The sequence below is a fragment of the Ctenopharyngodon idella genome, chromosome 16, assembly GCF_019924925.1.
Source record: "Ctenopharyngodon idella isolate HZGC_01 chromosome 16, HZGC01, whole genome shotgun sequence".
Taxonomy (NCBI): Eukaryota; Metazoa; Chordata; class Actinopteri; order Cypriniformes; family Xenocyprididae; genus Ctenopharyngodon; species Ctenopharyngodon idella.
Window position 1 is genome coordinate 1,850,995 of NC_067235.1, and position 15,127 is coordinate 1,866,121.

A 15,127-nucleotide genomic window follows, 5' to 3' on the forward strand; every position below is an offset into this window, starting at 1 on the left:
TATTGCTCTTAGGGCATGAAAAACAAGATTTAAACATGATTTTTTCCACATATTTTTCAAAAAGATTTTCAGATGTCCACTTGAGTGGATGGTATGCGTTTTTGGCTTTAACTGAAGAGATACTGTATTAAACCTAATAGAGTAATAACACAGTAATACTGTGTATTTAACAAACCAATGAATACAATGATATAAAATCATGCGAAAACTATAAAATATATACAAAAAAAAAAAAAAATACAGTTTCAATTATTCCAAACACAGTTGAGTTTGTTGTTAATTAGCTAATAATTCTGATTGTGTTCAAAATGGACAAATTTCTACCATAGCTCTCCTCTCTGAGAAAACCTCAGACTGAAATCTACATTATCTGTTGATGTTTTCTCACTGTGGAAAAATGAGCAATGAGTAAAGTATTACAAGTAACGTGCATTATATAATCAGGTTACTTTTGATGTAATGAGTAATGCAAAGGATTACAAGTAACATGCATTATGTTATCAGATTACTTTTTAATGTAATGAGTAAAGTAACGCATTACAAGTAACGTGCATTATGTAATCAGATTACAAGTAATGTGCATTATCTAATCAGATTACAAGTAATGTGCATTATCTAATCAGATTACAAGTAACGTGCATTATGTAATCAGATTACAAGTAACGTGCATTACACAATCAGATTACAAGTAATGTGCATTACACAATCAGATTACAAGTAACATGTATTATGTAATCAGATTACTTTTTTGATGTAATGAGTAAAGCAAAGCATTACAAGTAACGTCCATTATGTAATCAGATAACTTTTTGATGTAACAAGTAACGCATTGCATGTATTACATAATCAGATTACAAGTAACGTGCATTACGTAATCAGATTACAAGTAAAGTGCATTATGTAATCAGATGTAATGAGTAAAGCAAAGCATTACAAGTAACGTGCATTATGTAATCAGATTTCTTTTTGATGTAACGAGTAAAGTAACACATTACAAGTAACGTGCTTTACGTAATCAGATTACAAGTAACGTGCGTTATGTAATCAGATTACCTTTTGATGTAACAAGTAAAGTAACGCGTTGCAAGTAACAAACATTGCGTTATCATTTACAGCCAAAAAAGTTACTGCAGCTGAAGTATTTTCAAGAACAACAATGATATGACTCCTTAGATGTTACTTGATGGTACAACTTTTTTTTTTTTTTTTTTTTTAACCTGCAAGAGTCTCCTAGGATCAAAGGAATAGATGGCTGGATATTCTGGAGCAATTTGGCATTTCTGACTGGCCGTCAGCCATCTTGGTTTGGAAAAAAAATCTCACATACAACGGCTTGCCACTTGGCCACTTTTTGAATAGCTATCCACTGTAGTGACATCAATGCGTGAAAGGGATATATATATATATATATATATATATATATATATATATATATATATATATATATAAACATGTTGGTGTATTGTAATAACATTTAACGTATGTACATTTAATTAACATTTGTAGTTAGACTGTTAACTTTACCCCTAACAGTAACCCAACGCTTACCCCAAAACCTCTAACTCCTATGATCCTAACCCTAACTCCTAAACCAAACTAAATCCAGAACAACGTGTAGTTACACACTGTTTTTATAGGTATTTATTTTTAGTATGTAGTAGTTAAGGCCAACTAACATAAAGTGTGATCCTTCTTTCTTTTGATTATGAGATGAAATGTGACCCAACATGTCAAGAATATGACACGTTCTTGACAATTTTGTGAGATTTCACTCATTTAACCACCATAAATAAGCAGATGCTAAGCAGAACTAATTCTCAGCATCTTTATTTAATCAGTTTCCTCTTTCTGACCCTTCAGGGTCCCCGTACCGAGATAAGATCACCATCGCAATCCTGCAGCTACAGGAAGAAGGGAAGCTGCACATGATGAAGGAGAAATGGTGGCGAGGAAACGGCTGTCCTGAGGAGGAGAACAAAGAGGCCAGTGCGCTGGGCGTCCAGAACATCGGTGGCATTTTCATAGTGTTGGCTGCGGGACTCGTCCTCTCTGTATTTGTGGCAGTTGGGGAGTTTCTCTATAAGTCCAAACAAAACGCACAGCTGGAAAAGGTAAAGCAACACTTTCACATTCCTGGACTGCAGTGAACATTTGTAATCTGTTAAAAGAGTCTAGGGATATTATGCACGTCTTTCTAGAGAAAACAAATCACATAAATGGGTTTGCAATTTTATGTTTCATCAACGAGGGTATTGTGGGTATTATAAGCCAGCCAGTCAGATGAGTTCAACTGATGCCTCTGAGTATGAAAGGGTCTGTTACAGATCAATGCAAACAATATTAATTCTGTCTAAAATTAGCTTTAATGTTGTGGTATTGAGAGCAAAGCGTGAGGTATATTTCACTGGTAATATTTTACAGACAGAGCCTGTTTCTGGAGAGCAAACAGTCCTTCTTGATGTAAGTCTCTGAAGACAGAAGGGCTTGGGCTTTACTTGTTCAAATGGCTGCCATTGTGTCATCTCGCCTCAACAGATGTGTTGTTCTTTCCCCTTATCCACTTCACTCCAATACTTGATCTACTGAACCAGTAAATGCTTGAAGTGTACAGTCCATAATGAGGTAGAAAAAACTGCTTGGAAATGAATGAACTCCAGTTCTCTCACTCTTTTTTCTTCTCCCATCACAAATATGATGTTTAAGCACATATTGGCTCTTACAGAATTTATTGGCAAATGAAATTCTACACATGAGCTGTGATTTCACTCACTAGACTGTAGTGCAGGTTTGCTTGATCGTATTTGTTTGTTTATTTATTTATTGGTTGGAACTGATTTTGTCATTTTAATTTTCTGTTATTATTATTATTATTATTAACTTTGCAGGAAATTCCAATTGAGGATGTAGTTACTGTGCAGTAATAATCCATGCAGTCTGATCTTTAAGGGCGTTTTCTCTCTTGAGTCTTCTTTCAAATAACCAAATGTCACTTGATTGGATGAAAACAAGTGTCTAGTTTCCTTTGCATTAACACTGTCCTATTAGTATTTAGGTCACATTTTATATTAGGTGTCTTTAACTACTATGTACTTATTATACATAAAACATAAATAAATAAAAAAGTACAATATACTTATTGTGTTCATATTGTATTGCAAAACATTTGTGCTGGTATTGAGGTGGGATACAGGTAAGGTTTGGTGATATGGGTTGGTTTAAGGGTGGGTTAAGGTGTAAGGGAAGGTCAACAGTGTAATTATAGATGTAATTACAGAAATTAATTGCAGATGTAATTACATGCAGGTATTTTATTTATTTATTTATTTTTTTTTAAATATTAGTACAATATAAAAAGTGTGTACACAATAAGTACATTGTATCAAATAATTAATTTAAATGTAAATACATAGTAGTTAAAGACACCAAACATAATTTATTAATCATTTATAATGTATTTGTTCATAATTTCTCCACTTTCACCACCAAGCCTTATTTTTCACTACACGATTATCATGGCCTAAAGAATTCACGATAACGATATATCGCGATATCTATAGAAATCTTGAAAAAATAAATGTATGTAAAACAGTCAAGTTCAAATGAAAAATTACACATAACTGCAACCAGTTTGAAATATCTTCCTTCTATGAACTAATGTGACTTCTTATCACAGAATTAGGCAGAAATTTTGTTATTTTATAGTATTCTATACAGTGATTAAGGTTATGTTGATTAGCATTGCATAATAAATATACCTTATCCATGTGAAAATACCTGTTATGGCTTGAAGAACACAGATAAATTATATATTTTCGCAATGGTGTGTTAATTCTCTTCCCCCCGATTTTCACAGGTTCACAAGGCTTAAGCTAGTCTTAGACTAAAATGCATGTTTGAGCTGTTTTAACTGAAAGCAACTCGTACTGACATATCTTAAAATATGTCAGGGCCATTGTTTTGTCTCAAGAAGCACACCAGTGATGTTTGTTTGTTTTTCTAGTGGACGTTTATAAAAGCTACTTAAATGCCCTAATTGAACTAAGGCCTAATCCTGGTTTAGGCTAAGCCCTGTCTGTGAAACCGGGCCTTCATGTTTAATCAATCAAAATGACTGTTTGCATTTTATTCAGCTACAGCGGTAGCTGCATGTCTGTCTATATTAGGGATTTCCTAGAACATCATAAGTTTTATTACTCCTATGAGTCTCTCTTGTGGACTTTCTGAGCGAGGGCGCCCTCCAGCGTCGAGTATGAATGAAACAAATTACATGTGAGAGTTTAGCATTCCAGATTATGCTCACATCGCCCTATTTTGGGTAAAAAAAAAAAAAAAAATAAATTTAAAAACAAATACTGCTCTCTACAAGATATTTGAAGTAAACATATGATAATCCATGGGGTTTTATCAGAATGAGCACACTTTTGGACTAAAAGCCCAAAGGGATGTAAATATAATAATAAAACACAGAAACTCGTCAGCGGTTAACAGGTTAATGTAAAATTTCCCGTTTCAGGACTAGCAAAATAATTGTAACTTACTCTCTGTACAGTGCTCAAATCTGCAAGATAGCAAAGGTGGAGGTGTGTGAAGAAGTTGGTGGTTTTGCACCCTTTTGCGCTCACTATTGATCGGCAAGTCCTGTAGACTGGGCTGATTAACGAGTCATTTTTGCAGAATTCAAAAAACTTCCACACTGGCAAGCTCACTGTCTTGGAGTGCGGGTAGAGTGTCTCATATGTCATTTCGAACTACATGCTTTTAGTACATGTCATATTATCATATGTGTACTATTCATTTTAAATTTGAAAGTGTTGCGAAACGTGCAATGTAATTTTTTTGCAGAAATCTCGGCAAGGCACGTTTTTCCAAGGTTGGTTTGGAAATAGTATAATCATCTAATCTCATTCTATTTGCATTTTATCATTACTTTAGTATGGGAGCCCCTATGGGCCAAAAATCTTTATAATTTGTGAATGGCAAAATAAAATGAACCTGCCACGCTGTGTGTTCTCATTGCACATGCCGATCAAACAGCACAGTGGACACTGAGATGGTCTAAGTACAGTTATATTTTAAAGAGGTCTTTGTTTGTTTGAAGCGTTCAAAATTTGCACCCTAAATATGGATAATCTAATGCTGTTTTTAGTGGTTTTTGTTCAACTACAATGACAGCATCAACCTGCCAGCTTCAGTATTGATAGTTTTCTTCTGAGTCCCAAAAAGCGCAGCTCCATTTATTCACTCATAGAGGAAGAAGTGTCTTTTATACTCATCTCGGATTTATTGTATTGATCTCTCTAAGTGCTTTTGTTTGTTTGCTGTAAGCCATCGTATTGACATTCACAAATATTCTGGCAAGGCGTTATTTTGCTGCCTGATCCTTGTTTGTTTAATGATTACATTGACAAGATAAGCCGACTGGCCAATGATACAGAGTTTGACAGTGGAGACATACAGAAAGAAAAAGACCTATAGTTCATGACATTTCTTTGTTATATATTGTTTAAATCAGCGGTTCTCAACTGGTTTGGCCACGAGACACACATTTTCCCATGGTCATTAAGCCACGACCCACATTTTTAGGAACTGTTTTTCTCAAAAATGGTTGACACACACAAAGTCCCACTTCACTTAACATACAAATAAATTGTATTAACACTGATGAATAAACGGTATAATGTAAGGTTATTAAATAGCAGTCCCAAACTAGCGTTAATACAATAAAGTTAAGTGAGTCTGTATGAGCCACCAGTCACACAAAAAAACCCAAAGTGAAAATAAAGTGGGGTTACACTTTATTTTAAGGTGATGTACATTGTACTTACTCAATTAAGTACTAAGTAATATTAATTAACTATATGTATTTACAAACGGTTTGGTTTAGGGTTAGTTACTTGTAATTATGCATAATTTACTGATATTAGTGTACTGATAAGTACATGTAGTAACATGTGACTGTGTCAACTTAAAATAAAGTTACCTAAAGTGGTATTTTGGAAACTACAGTTACCATGGTAAATACACAATGGCCCGGTTTCACAGACAGCGCTTAGCCTAAGCCTGGATTAGGGCATATAAGTAGCTTTTATAAACGTTCAGTAGAAAAAAAAGAAAAAAAAAAACATTACTGGTGTGCATCTTGAGACAAAACAATAGCAGTGACATATACAATGAATACAATCCTCAATTGGATGGAACTGGAATAAATACTTTGAATGTTGCGATCCTGTCGGACTTATGATAGCTACCTGAATCGACAAAGCACTGTTGGCCAGAGGAGAACTGGCCCCCCGACTAAGCCTGGTTTCTCCCAAGGTTTTTTTCTCCATTTAAACACCTATTTGCCACTTGTCTGCCACCTGATGGAGTTTGGGTTCCTTGCCGCTGTCGCCTTTGGCTTGCTTAGTTGGGGACACTTGACATTTGACTTGACATTTGATATTCAACAGTGCTTTGATCTGCCTGCATTGACACTATTCTTTTAAGAGCTGCTGAGCCAAATAATGTACCAGTTATCAATGTAAAGCTGCTTTGACACAATCTACATTGTAAAAAGCGCTATATAAATAAAGGTGACTTGACTTGACTTGACATATTTTAAGATAGTAAGTCAGTGCAAGTTACTTTGAGGTAAAACAGGGGAATATTACCATGAACCGTTAAAACATTGACACTGATCCTGAAGAACAGAATGAACCTGCATGTAAATTCTTCCCAGCTAACACAAAAAATAGTTACCTAATTCATTGGTAATTTTTGGTAATTTCTTGACTGACTAATTGACAACATAACTACAACTTTGTTTTTCTGAGGTGAGAGACATCTTGTTTCATAACATATAGAATAATGACAGTGACAAAAATCCTGACATCTTATCTGACCACAGATACTGAATCAGAATAACACGTTTTTCTCACGCACTCTTTACTTAGAGACAACAGCTTTCACACATGTCCTTCAAAATAAAAGTTTTGCATCAGTAAAACATTTAGAATTTAGTTTTTTTCTTGTTGTCACACTCAAAACGGTCTTGTGACCTACTGATTGAGAAACACTGGTCTAAATAATGTTAGGTAATGTTCTTAATGAGAGTTTTTCTGAAGTGTTACTCATGTAACATGTAGTTTGTTTATATTGGGGGTCCCTGGGTTGGCTGCGAGTCTGGGTCAAAACCTGTAAAGGTTGAAAACAGCTTTTAGATTAATCATTGGCTCAAATTTATTTTATGTAACACTTTACAATTACATTACATTTACAATTTACATTTGTTAACATGAACTAAAAAGTCTTCTAAAGCATTTATTAATCTTAGTTAATGTTCATTTCAACATTGAATCATACTTTATTAAAATAAAAAAGGTGTTAATCTTATTTAATGGAACTGAGCTAACACTACCAATAAATAGTTATACAGTGTTTCCATTATCTAATGCTAACAAAGATAAATAAATACTGTAACAAATGTAGCTATTGCTCATTGTTAATGTTAGTTAATGCATTAACCAAGGTTAACTAAAACAACCTTATTGTAAAGTGCTACCGAATAAACAACTATAGGCTTCATGAAGCATATGGTGTCGAGAGAGTGTATCAAAACTGAGACTGATGGATGATGATTTTGTCAGTATTTTAATTCAATTTAGTAATGCATTTTTTATGCAAACACACGCTTGAGAGCATGTAAATCAGGTATCATATCTTGCAACTGAAAATGATAGAGAGGCAATTAAAGTATTTTTGTAGAAGACTTGAGCTGCTGTCTTTTGTTCAGTTCAGTTTTTTTTTTTTTTTTTTTTTTACACTATTCTGCAGAAGAAGAAGAAAAAAAACATCATATGGAAATGCCTCTTCCTCCTCAGCAGCACATTCCCCCAGAAATTTGCATTTTATAATTGCCTCTATTTTGTAAGATTAGGAAAGAGCCAACAGTCTGACCAACAATCTTATTGCTTTAGATAAAAATGTATAAATGCTTCTAACATAATGTGATGTAGATTTTCTGCGGTTTCTCCCTCCACCACCAGAACACAAAAACAGATTTATTTGCATCTGGTTAAAATCATTTACACTGGTGATAAAAGTTCACAGGTTCAGCATCAGAATGGTGTATCGTTTTAGTAAATACAACAAGTATTGCAAGAAAACTACAAAATACTTTGTAGAATTGCCCATGGTTTATTTATGGAGTTTATGATTATTTGTTCAATGCATCTTTATTTTGACAGTGTATGCTCCAATATAGATCACATACACATACACAAAGGCACAAATAAATTATTGTTTAAATAAAAGGATTACTATAATATTTCTGCTTCTCGTTTTCCTTTTTTTTTTTTCTGCACATTTTACATGAATATTCTTCCACCTCTGCTTTCTGCTGCTCAATTTCACTTTACTGTAGTTTGAACAGCTAAAGAATCATGTCTACACCATCACTACATGTCAACTAGCTCTCATTAGAGTATTAGTAGACTGTCTGCTTAATATCTGCTAACACTTTATTTATACTCTTAGTAACTTTACAACTTAGTCTACTAACCCGAACCCTAACCTAACAGTCTACTAATACTCTAATGAGAGTTAGTTGACATTGTGACGAGCAGGGCAGGCGAGAGCTGTGAGTGTCAGCTGCATGTCGCACCGGTCTCGTATCTCTCACGGAGGAGCTCCGGAACCATAAAAGGAGGAGCGACGACAGTGAAGGACGAGAGAGGACCAGGCCTGGATTTTACTTTATGTTTTATTATGTTTGTGTGGCCGGCAGACGTCTGTGAGGGTCTACCGGCATTTACTTTCGCTTTGTATTTGTTTATTTTATATATTAAAGTTGTGTTGAACTTTCAAACAGATTTAATATATAAAATGCTTCCGGAGCTCCTCTGTGAGAGATACGAGACAGGTGCAACGCGCAGCTGACACTCGTTACCACTCACGGCCGTTCCCTCACGGCTCTCGGCCGCCCTGCTCATCACAGACATGTAGTTGCAAAGTTACTTATAGTTAGTAGAATGTCTAAAATGGACCATCGGAAAAAAGTGTAACCGAATCCGTTCTCCTGAAAGTCCCCCCCTGTCCACACTTAATGTGTTAATACATTTCCTCTTTTTTCTTTGATATCTTGATGTTTTATATCCAATTTGTCATTGAAATGTTACTGTTTAAAGGTTGCTCTTTCATTGCCTTTGAACATTATTGACATTCTTATTTATATTTAATCAAATATCAAATATTTATCTAATCATATCTGATTTATCTTAAAATTCCTGTGAATAAATGAAACTTTTTTTTATTTTCTAATTGATTTTAATTCTTATTCCTGTGGTATGCAATTGCCCCGTAGACTTCAATTACTGCAAATGAGGGAAGAGTCAATATTATTGTGCATCACTCAGAATCTCGTATGTGTGGCTGAATTTTAAACATCAGTTATTAAAGTTTGCACTAGTCATAATAATCTAGTTGCTAATGTTCTGTTATTGGCTATTGTGGAGGATGTCGATATGAAGAAAGCAGATCATTGGGTAAGAAGACTGATCAAAAGCACTTTTATTATTTCATATCTTCACGTCACTCACAAACATATCTTAACTGAAAATGCTGTAAATGAAGTCAGATTGTTCACAAAAGCTGAGCCGCAAGATGAAATTATTCATAGCACAAACTGCACAGGCAATTTTTGCATTTACTTTTTTGTGTATTGGTGTTTATTTTGTACTTTTTGATGCTTTTATTCATTTCCAAACAAATCTGAATAAGTCATAAGACTCTAAAGGATGAGGCTGTTGAATAATGTGTGTGTGTTAATAATTTATTAAGCTGAAATGCAGGATGACAATCACGTGTTTGCTTGCTTCACCATTATACAGCTGAAAACACCACCATTTGTTTCTTGTTTGGAGAGTTGAGGGGTGGGAGGGTGTTTAATTGGCCATAAGGCCATACAGGATTTGAATCTGAAGGAAAATAATATGCATCAATAAATCATGCAGCATCCTGGCAGGAGGAAGCAAGGTGAAATCTGCCATGGAGAAATCGCTTTTGTTGTTATGTTGTGCATCCACACGGACACCAGCGTAATCATTCCACCCTGTCTCCATTTCCACCTTTCACTCCCTGCTATCCATCACCCCACATCACCCACAGACCCCCACTGACCCCACTGTCCTCCACCTATCTGGGAACTGAAAGCCAGTATGTGTGTTTGTGCAGGGCTTGACATTAACTTTTTTGCTCTCCAGCTACTGTGTCTAGTGGTTTCACAAAGTTACCAGCCACTCAGCATTTTCACTGGCCACAATTTTGACATTGATAACATTGGGAAAAACTGCATAGATATTTTTAATATAACCTCATAATTTGTCAGCAGGTATATTAGGCTGCTGTCACTTTAAGAGCTGACACACAGATCCATTATACTGTTACACATTTTCTTTCTCAACTGTTTACATTCACTTAAAACATAACTGTTTATGTGAATACTCACCAAGACCGGCATTTTGACATTATTTTGTGTGAATTTGACTGTTTAAGTGCAATAATCAGTGAAAAAGATCTCAATTTAGTACTGAGAGGTGGCTTTGTGCGCCGCACTTTAGGTGTGAGCACAAAATTTGCGGGAATGAGTAAAATAATGTGCAATACAAGCAGTCCTACGCCGAAATTCAAGCCCTGTAACACCAACAATATTCATCCAGAACAAATCGAGGAGGGTTTGTGTGTAACTCGCTGTCGGAGAGATGAGAGAGAGAGAAAGAGCAGCTGGTATTGTGTGTCTATTCTGCAGAAAATGAGTATTGGAAGCATTTCAGATATTTCAGTATCGAAACAGTATGTATTGAAAAATCAGTATTTTTGACAATTTAAAGGAATTTTCCATAACAGCGCTAAAACAGTGTCCTTTGTTTACAAAAGTCCCTTTCAATTTAAAAGTCTCTTGCAACTGACTGACTCATTCACTCATAATGTTTGACGCCATCTAATGGACTTTCACTCAATCCATATTACGCACTAATGGATCCTTTCTTAATACCAAATACAAAATATTATTTATATAAAATAATATTTATTGAAGAACAGTATTTAAATTAACAACAATAGCCATTACAAATGACAATAGGAAATAAACACAATTGTACAATTCAGTAAAACGTACAAGAGCAGTGCTCTACAGGATGCAAGTTAAATATAGCCTTAAAATTAAATTATTAAATTTAACATAGCCCAATTCAATTTGCTCTGGAACAAGTAATAAATTAATAAGACCAAAGACTGCCCGTTTTATGTAACCAAAATGAATTATATCTCATGTTTAACCACTATAAGACACAGCAGCAAATCCCCGAATCACTGGTCGAGATGAAGCTGTTCTCGGCGGGTACACGAGCACTGAACGGCCGCTGACAGCCTGGAGCTCACATCTCCAAAAACATCTAAACAAATTGTAAAATAGGTGCTATGATTAAAAATGAGTCACATATAACTCTTTAAAACTACAGTTCGTGGTACAACAAGTGTAGTATTTGTAAAAAAAAAAAAAAAAAAAAAAAATACGGATGATTTGCTCAGCCGCCATGACAATCGCTTCAAGCTGAGTGATACAAACAGTGAAAAGGAGTGTTGTTATCACTAAAATATTGCACGGCTATCAGCCAATCAGATTACAGAACCAGAAAGAACTGCTGTATAAATATATATATATAATACACACGCATTTGGCAGGTTGCCGGGTGTTAATGTCAAGCCCTGTGTTTGTGTATTGGAAGCGAAGGAACATCCAGTCATCTGTGTTCTTCTGTCTGCACAGAGATCCTTCTGCAGTGCCATGGTGGATGAGCTACGGGTTTCCCTCAAGTGCCAGCGACGGCTCAAACACAAGCCGCAGCCACCCGTCATGGTCAAAACGGATGAAGTCATCAACATGCACACCTTCAATGACCGAAGACTGCCGGGCAAAGAGACCATGGCTTAAAATGGACACCAGCTCGCTCTTTCTTGAGCCTGGAGAAGGAAGCTTCACGGGGAGAAATTTGGGTGGGGAGGAAGTCTGTTTTCTATATGGGGAAGGGATCTTAAATGTCATTTCAAACAATTAGTTATTGAAAACAACAGCAGAAACTGAAACATATTTCCTGTGGAAATAACTTGAATCTGGGCAAAATTTTAGTTACCTCACGGCTCCAGATCACCACCAGAGCAGAGACTGACCGGTGCCAGCGTTCAGGGTAACTTTTAGCAGGAAATACACACAGTGTGATGGAGTGAGGTTTGTCTGCTCATTGTGTTTGTATTATTTTTGGTTTGATGACGCACTTGGCTATTGTCCGTCCACAGAGAGCAGCTGAGTCCTTTAGAGAGAGTGAGGAGACGCGTCCTGACAAATACAGAAGCAAAAGAAGGACAGATTTTTAGTACATACAGTACCTGTGCTACTTTTAGGAACAAATTAAAAAGTACTCGGAAGCGATCGGTTTGCAGCACTGTTTGCAGAGCGCCACAGCAATATCACTGAAATCATTCAACATGTTCCTCAGCCACACTCACAAGCAATGGAAGCAGGACAGAGCAACAGGCAATATACAACTTTAATTTGTTCGCATTTTCAGGCCCCTGCTGAGTGTCCAATCTCACAAAAACACGGCCAGGCCCAAAACACATTTCAATCTAAAATCAAAAAGACAAAAGACAAAAAAAAATATTGAATCTATTTTAAAAATGCCTTTTTTTTTCAGGACCATTGCGTAAACATGTTAAACATATTGCACAATTAAGCAATTTCTGTCCAAATTTGCATTAAAAAAGCATTTTCTTAAAACCAGTTTTTTTTTTTTTTTTTTTTTTATCTAAACATTCTTGAAATAATTTTTTTTATAATTTTAAGAATTTTATTAATTTTATTGGAGAAGCAAAATTGCATAATAAGACTTAAATTAAATTTGCAAAGTGAAACAGAAGTTTATTTTTTACCCTATTGTTTTGTTGTTGTTTTACACAAACCTCTCAAATTTATTAATTTTTTTGTATTCAGATTAGTGATTCTCATTACTTTATATATTATATTCTGCAGAAAGATAATATACAGAATATATAATTCAGTCAGCATTAAAGGCAGTACAATATGTATGTTTTATATATATATATATATATATATATATATATAACAGTATATATATTAGTGTAGGCTTGTTTCCGCCACTAAATGAAAAATAAAAAAGTTAATTGAGACTTTTTATCTCACAATTCTGACTTTTTTTCTAGGAATTGTGAGATATAAACTTGCAATTCTTACTTCTTTTTTTTTCTTACTTTTCTTACTTATGAGTTTATATCTCACAATCTTTTTTTTTTTTTTTTTTTTTTTAATTCTGAGAAAAAAGTCAGAATTTTTAGATAAAAAGTCACAATTACCTTTTTTTTATCTTTCATTCTGTAGCGGAAACAAGCTTCCATATTTTTATATATTATAGTATATATAATTTTTTGTTTTTCTTTTTTTTGCATTAAAGAGAGGTAAATGTGTTTTAACTGTCATGACAATAATATCACACAGAATAAATAAAGTATATGGTCCTAAAATAGGCTTATTGGTATTGATTCTTTTCTTTCTTTCTTTTTTTAATTTGAGGTGAAATATCACCTGCAAATAAAATATTTTTACATTTCATGCTATTCACTCGAAAAACTCTCCACAAATTGGGTAAACTAATTCAATAAACAAATTGCAATGTATTTAATTGGTTTAGGATGTTTCTTTTTTAATTTTCTTTCTTTCTTTCTATGATGGCCACAGCAACTATAAACACACATGGCTGATATTTTGTCTGTATTTTCTTTTCTCGATAATCACATTTCAGTTTAATGTCACATGTTTGTACTTTGTGATTTCAGAAACTGAATCCTCATGTAAACTTGTGCAAATGTAAGATTTCTATAAAAAAATAATAATACAATGTTTTGTACAATTAAAGAATATCAACATTTTGTAATAATTTTTATCAACACAAATCAATCATTGGCATCTGTCTCTTGATACGGTGGTCGGCCACCCTGTGGATTCCCCACAGCAGAACTTATGGGCCTTGGGACCGATGCGCTTCCGCACGGATGAGCCCCATGTGACGGAACACATCCAGGATCATTTCACCTGGCCTCCATGAGGACGAGTTTGTGCCGGTGTTCATGACGGACGGGGAAGTGCCGAGCATGCCTGGTAGTGTTGATGTGACACACACATTTTGGACAGATCCTATTTTTATCATGTAAAGGAATCATATTTAAAGAAAGATATTTTTACTTGAGATAAACAGAAACAACAAACTGTTTCAGAAGTGTGATATATACATATATATATATATATATATATATATACAAAGTGAAGAGGACTGCTAAAGTGCTTCATATTCAAAGCCCCCGGTTTCTAATAGACTGCTAGTACTCAGTGCCGAGACGTTGTGTGTAAATGGTTTCAAATGGGTAAGATGTATTTAAAGATTTTTCAGATACAAACTAATTTTGACCATATTGTGAAAACAAAATTAAGTGCACACAGTTTCCTGTCTTAAGTTGATGCACAAGTTTCAAGGAAGTAATAAAAAAGTTAGCACACTCGGGTTGTGGTCTGCTTTGTTTTCCCTCTGTTTATTCAGGATAAATATCACTCACTCCCACGTAATCACCTCAAGGACATGTTACAGCTTCACTTACTGCAATACTGAAAAAAACGTTCATGAAACGTCTTTTCTTCCCTATTGTGATGTATATCCGAGTAAAACGGCTTCTGGAACAAGAACAAATGTAGGGTGGGGCTTGATTTTGTCCATTGGGAATTGATTGGATGGTTGTGGTTTGCTATTGGTGGATGTCATGTGAGTGACAGGTTGCCCCGCCCTCATCATCAGAGAAGAGATGTCGCTGTGAGAGGGAGAGGAAGGCACATGAAATGTTATTACAGTTTAAAAGAAGTGTTTTCTATTTTAATATATTTTGAAATTTAGTTTATTTACCAGTGTGTCAGCATCACTACTCAGTCTTCAGTGTCACATGATCATTCAGAAATCATCCTAATATGATGATTTGATGCTCAAGAAACATTTATGATTATTATCAATGTTGAAAACAGTTTTTGCTCTTC

The 15,127-nt window shown here is 34.8% G+C and overlaps 1 protein-coding gene across 3 annotated transcripts in view; it reads left to right on the forward strand.

Annotated features, from left to right (window-relative positions):
• Positions 1 to 14,601, forward strand: part of grik2 (glutamate receptor, ionotropic, kainate 2) — a 231,893-nt gene extending 217,292 nt beyond the window's left edge. For 2 of the 3 annotated variants that reach the window (XM_051865967.1, XM_051865969.1), the window contains 2 exons: positions 1,861 to 2,111; positions 11,804 to 14,601. In XM_051865967.1, coding sequence (XP_051721927.1) covers positions 1,861 to 2,111; positions 11,804 to 11,968 — 416 coding nt within the window. In that variant the 3' untranslated portion in view covers positions 11,969 to 14,601. The other variant, XM_051865970.1, reaches the window with a different exon arrangement.
• The last annotated feature ends 526 nt before the right edge of the window (positions 14,602 to 15,127 follow it).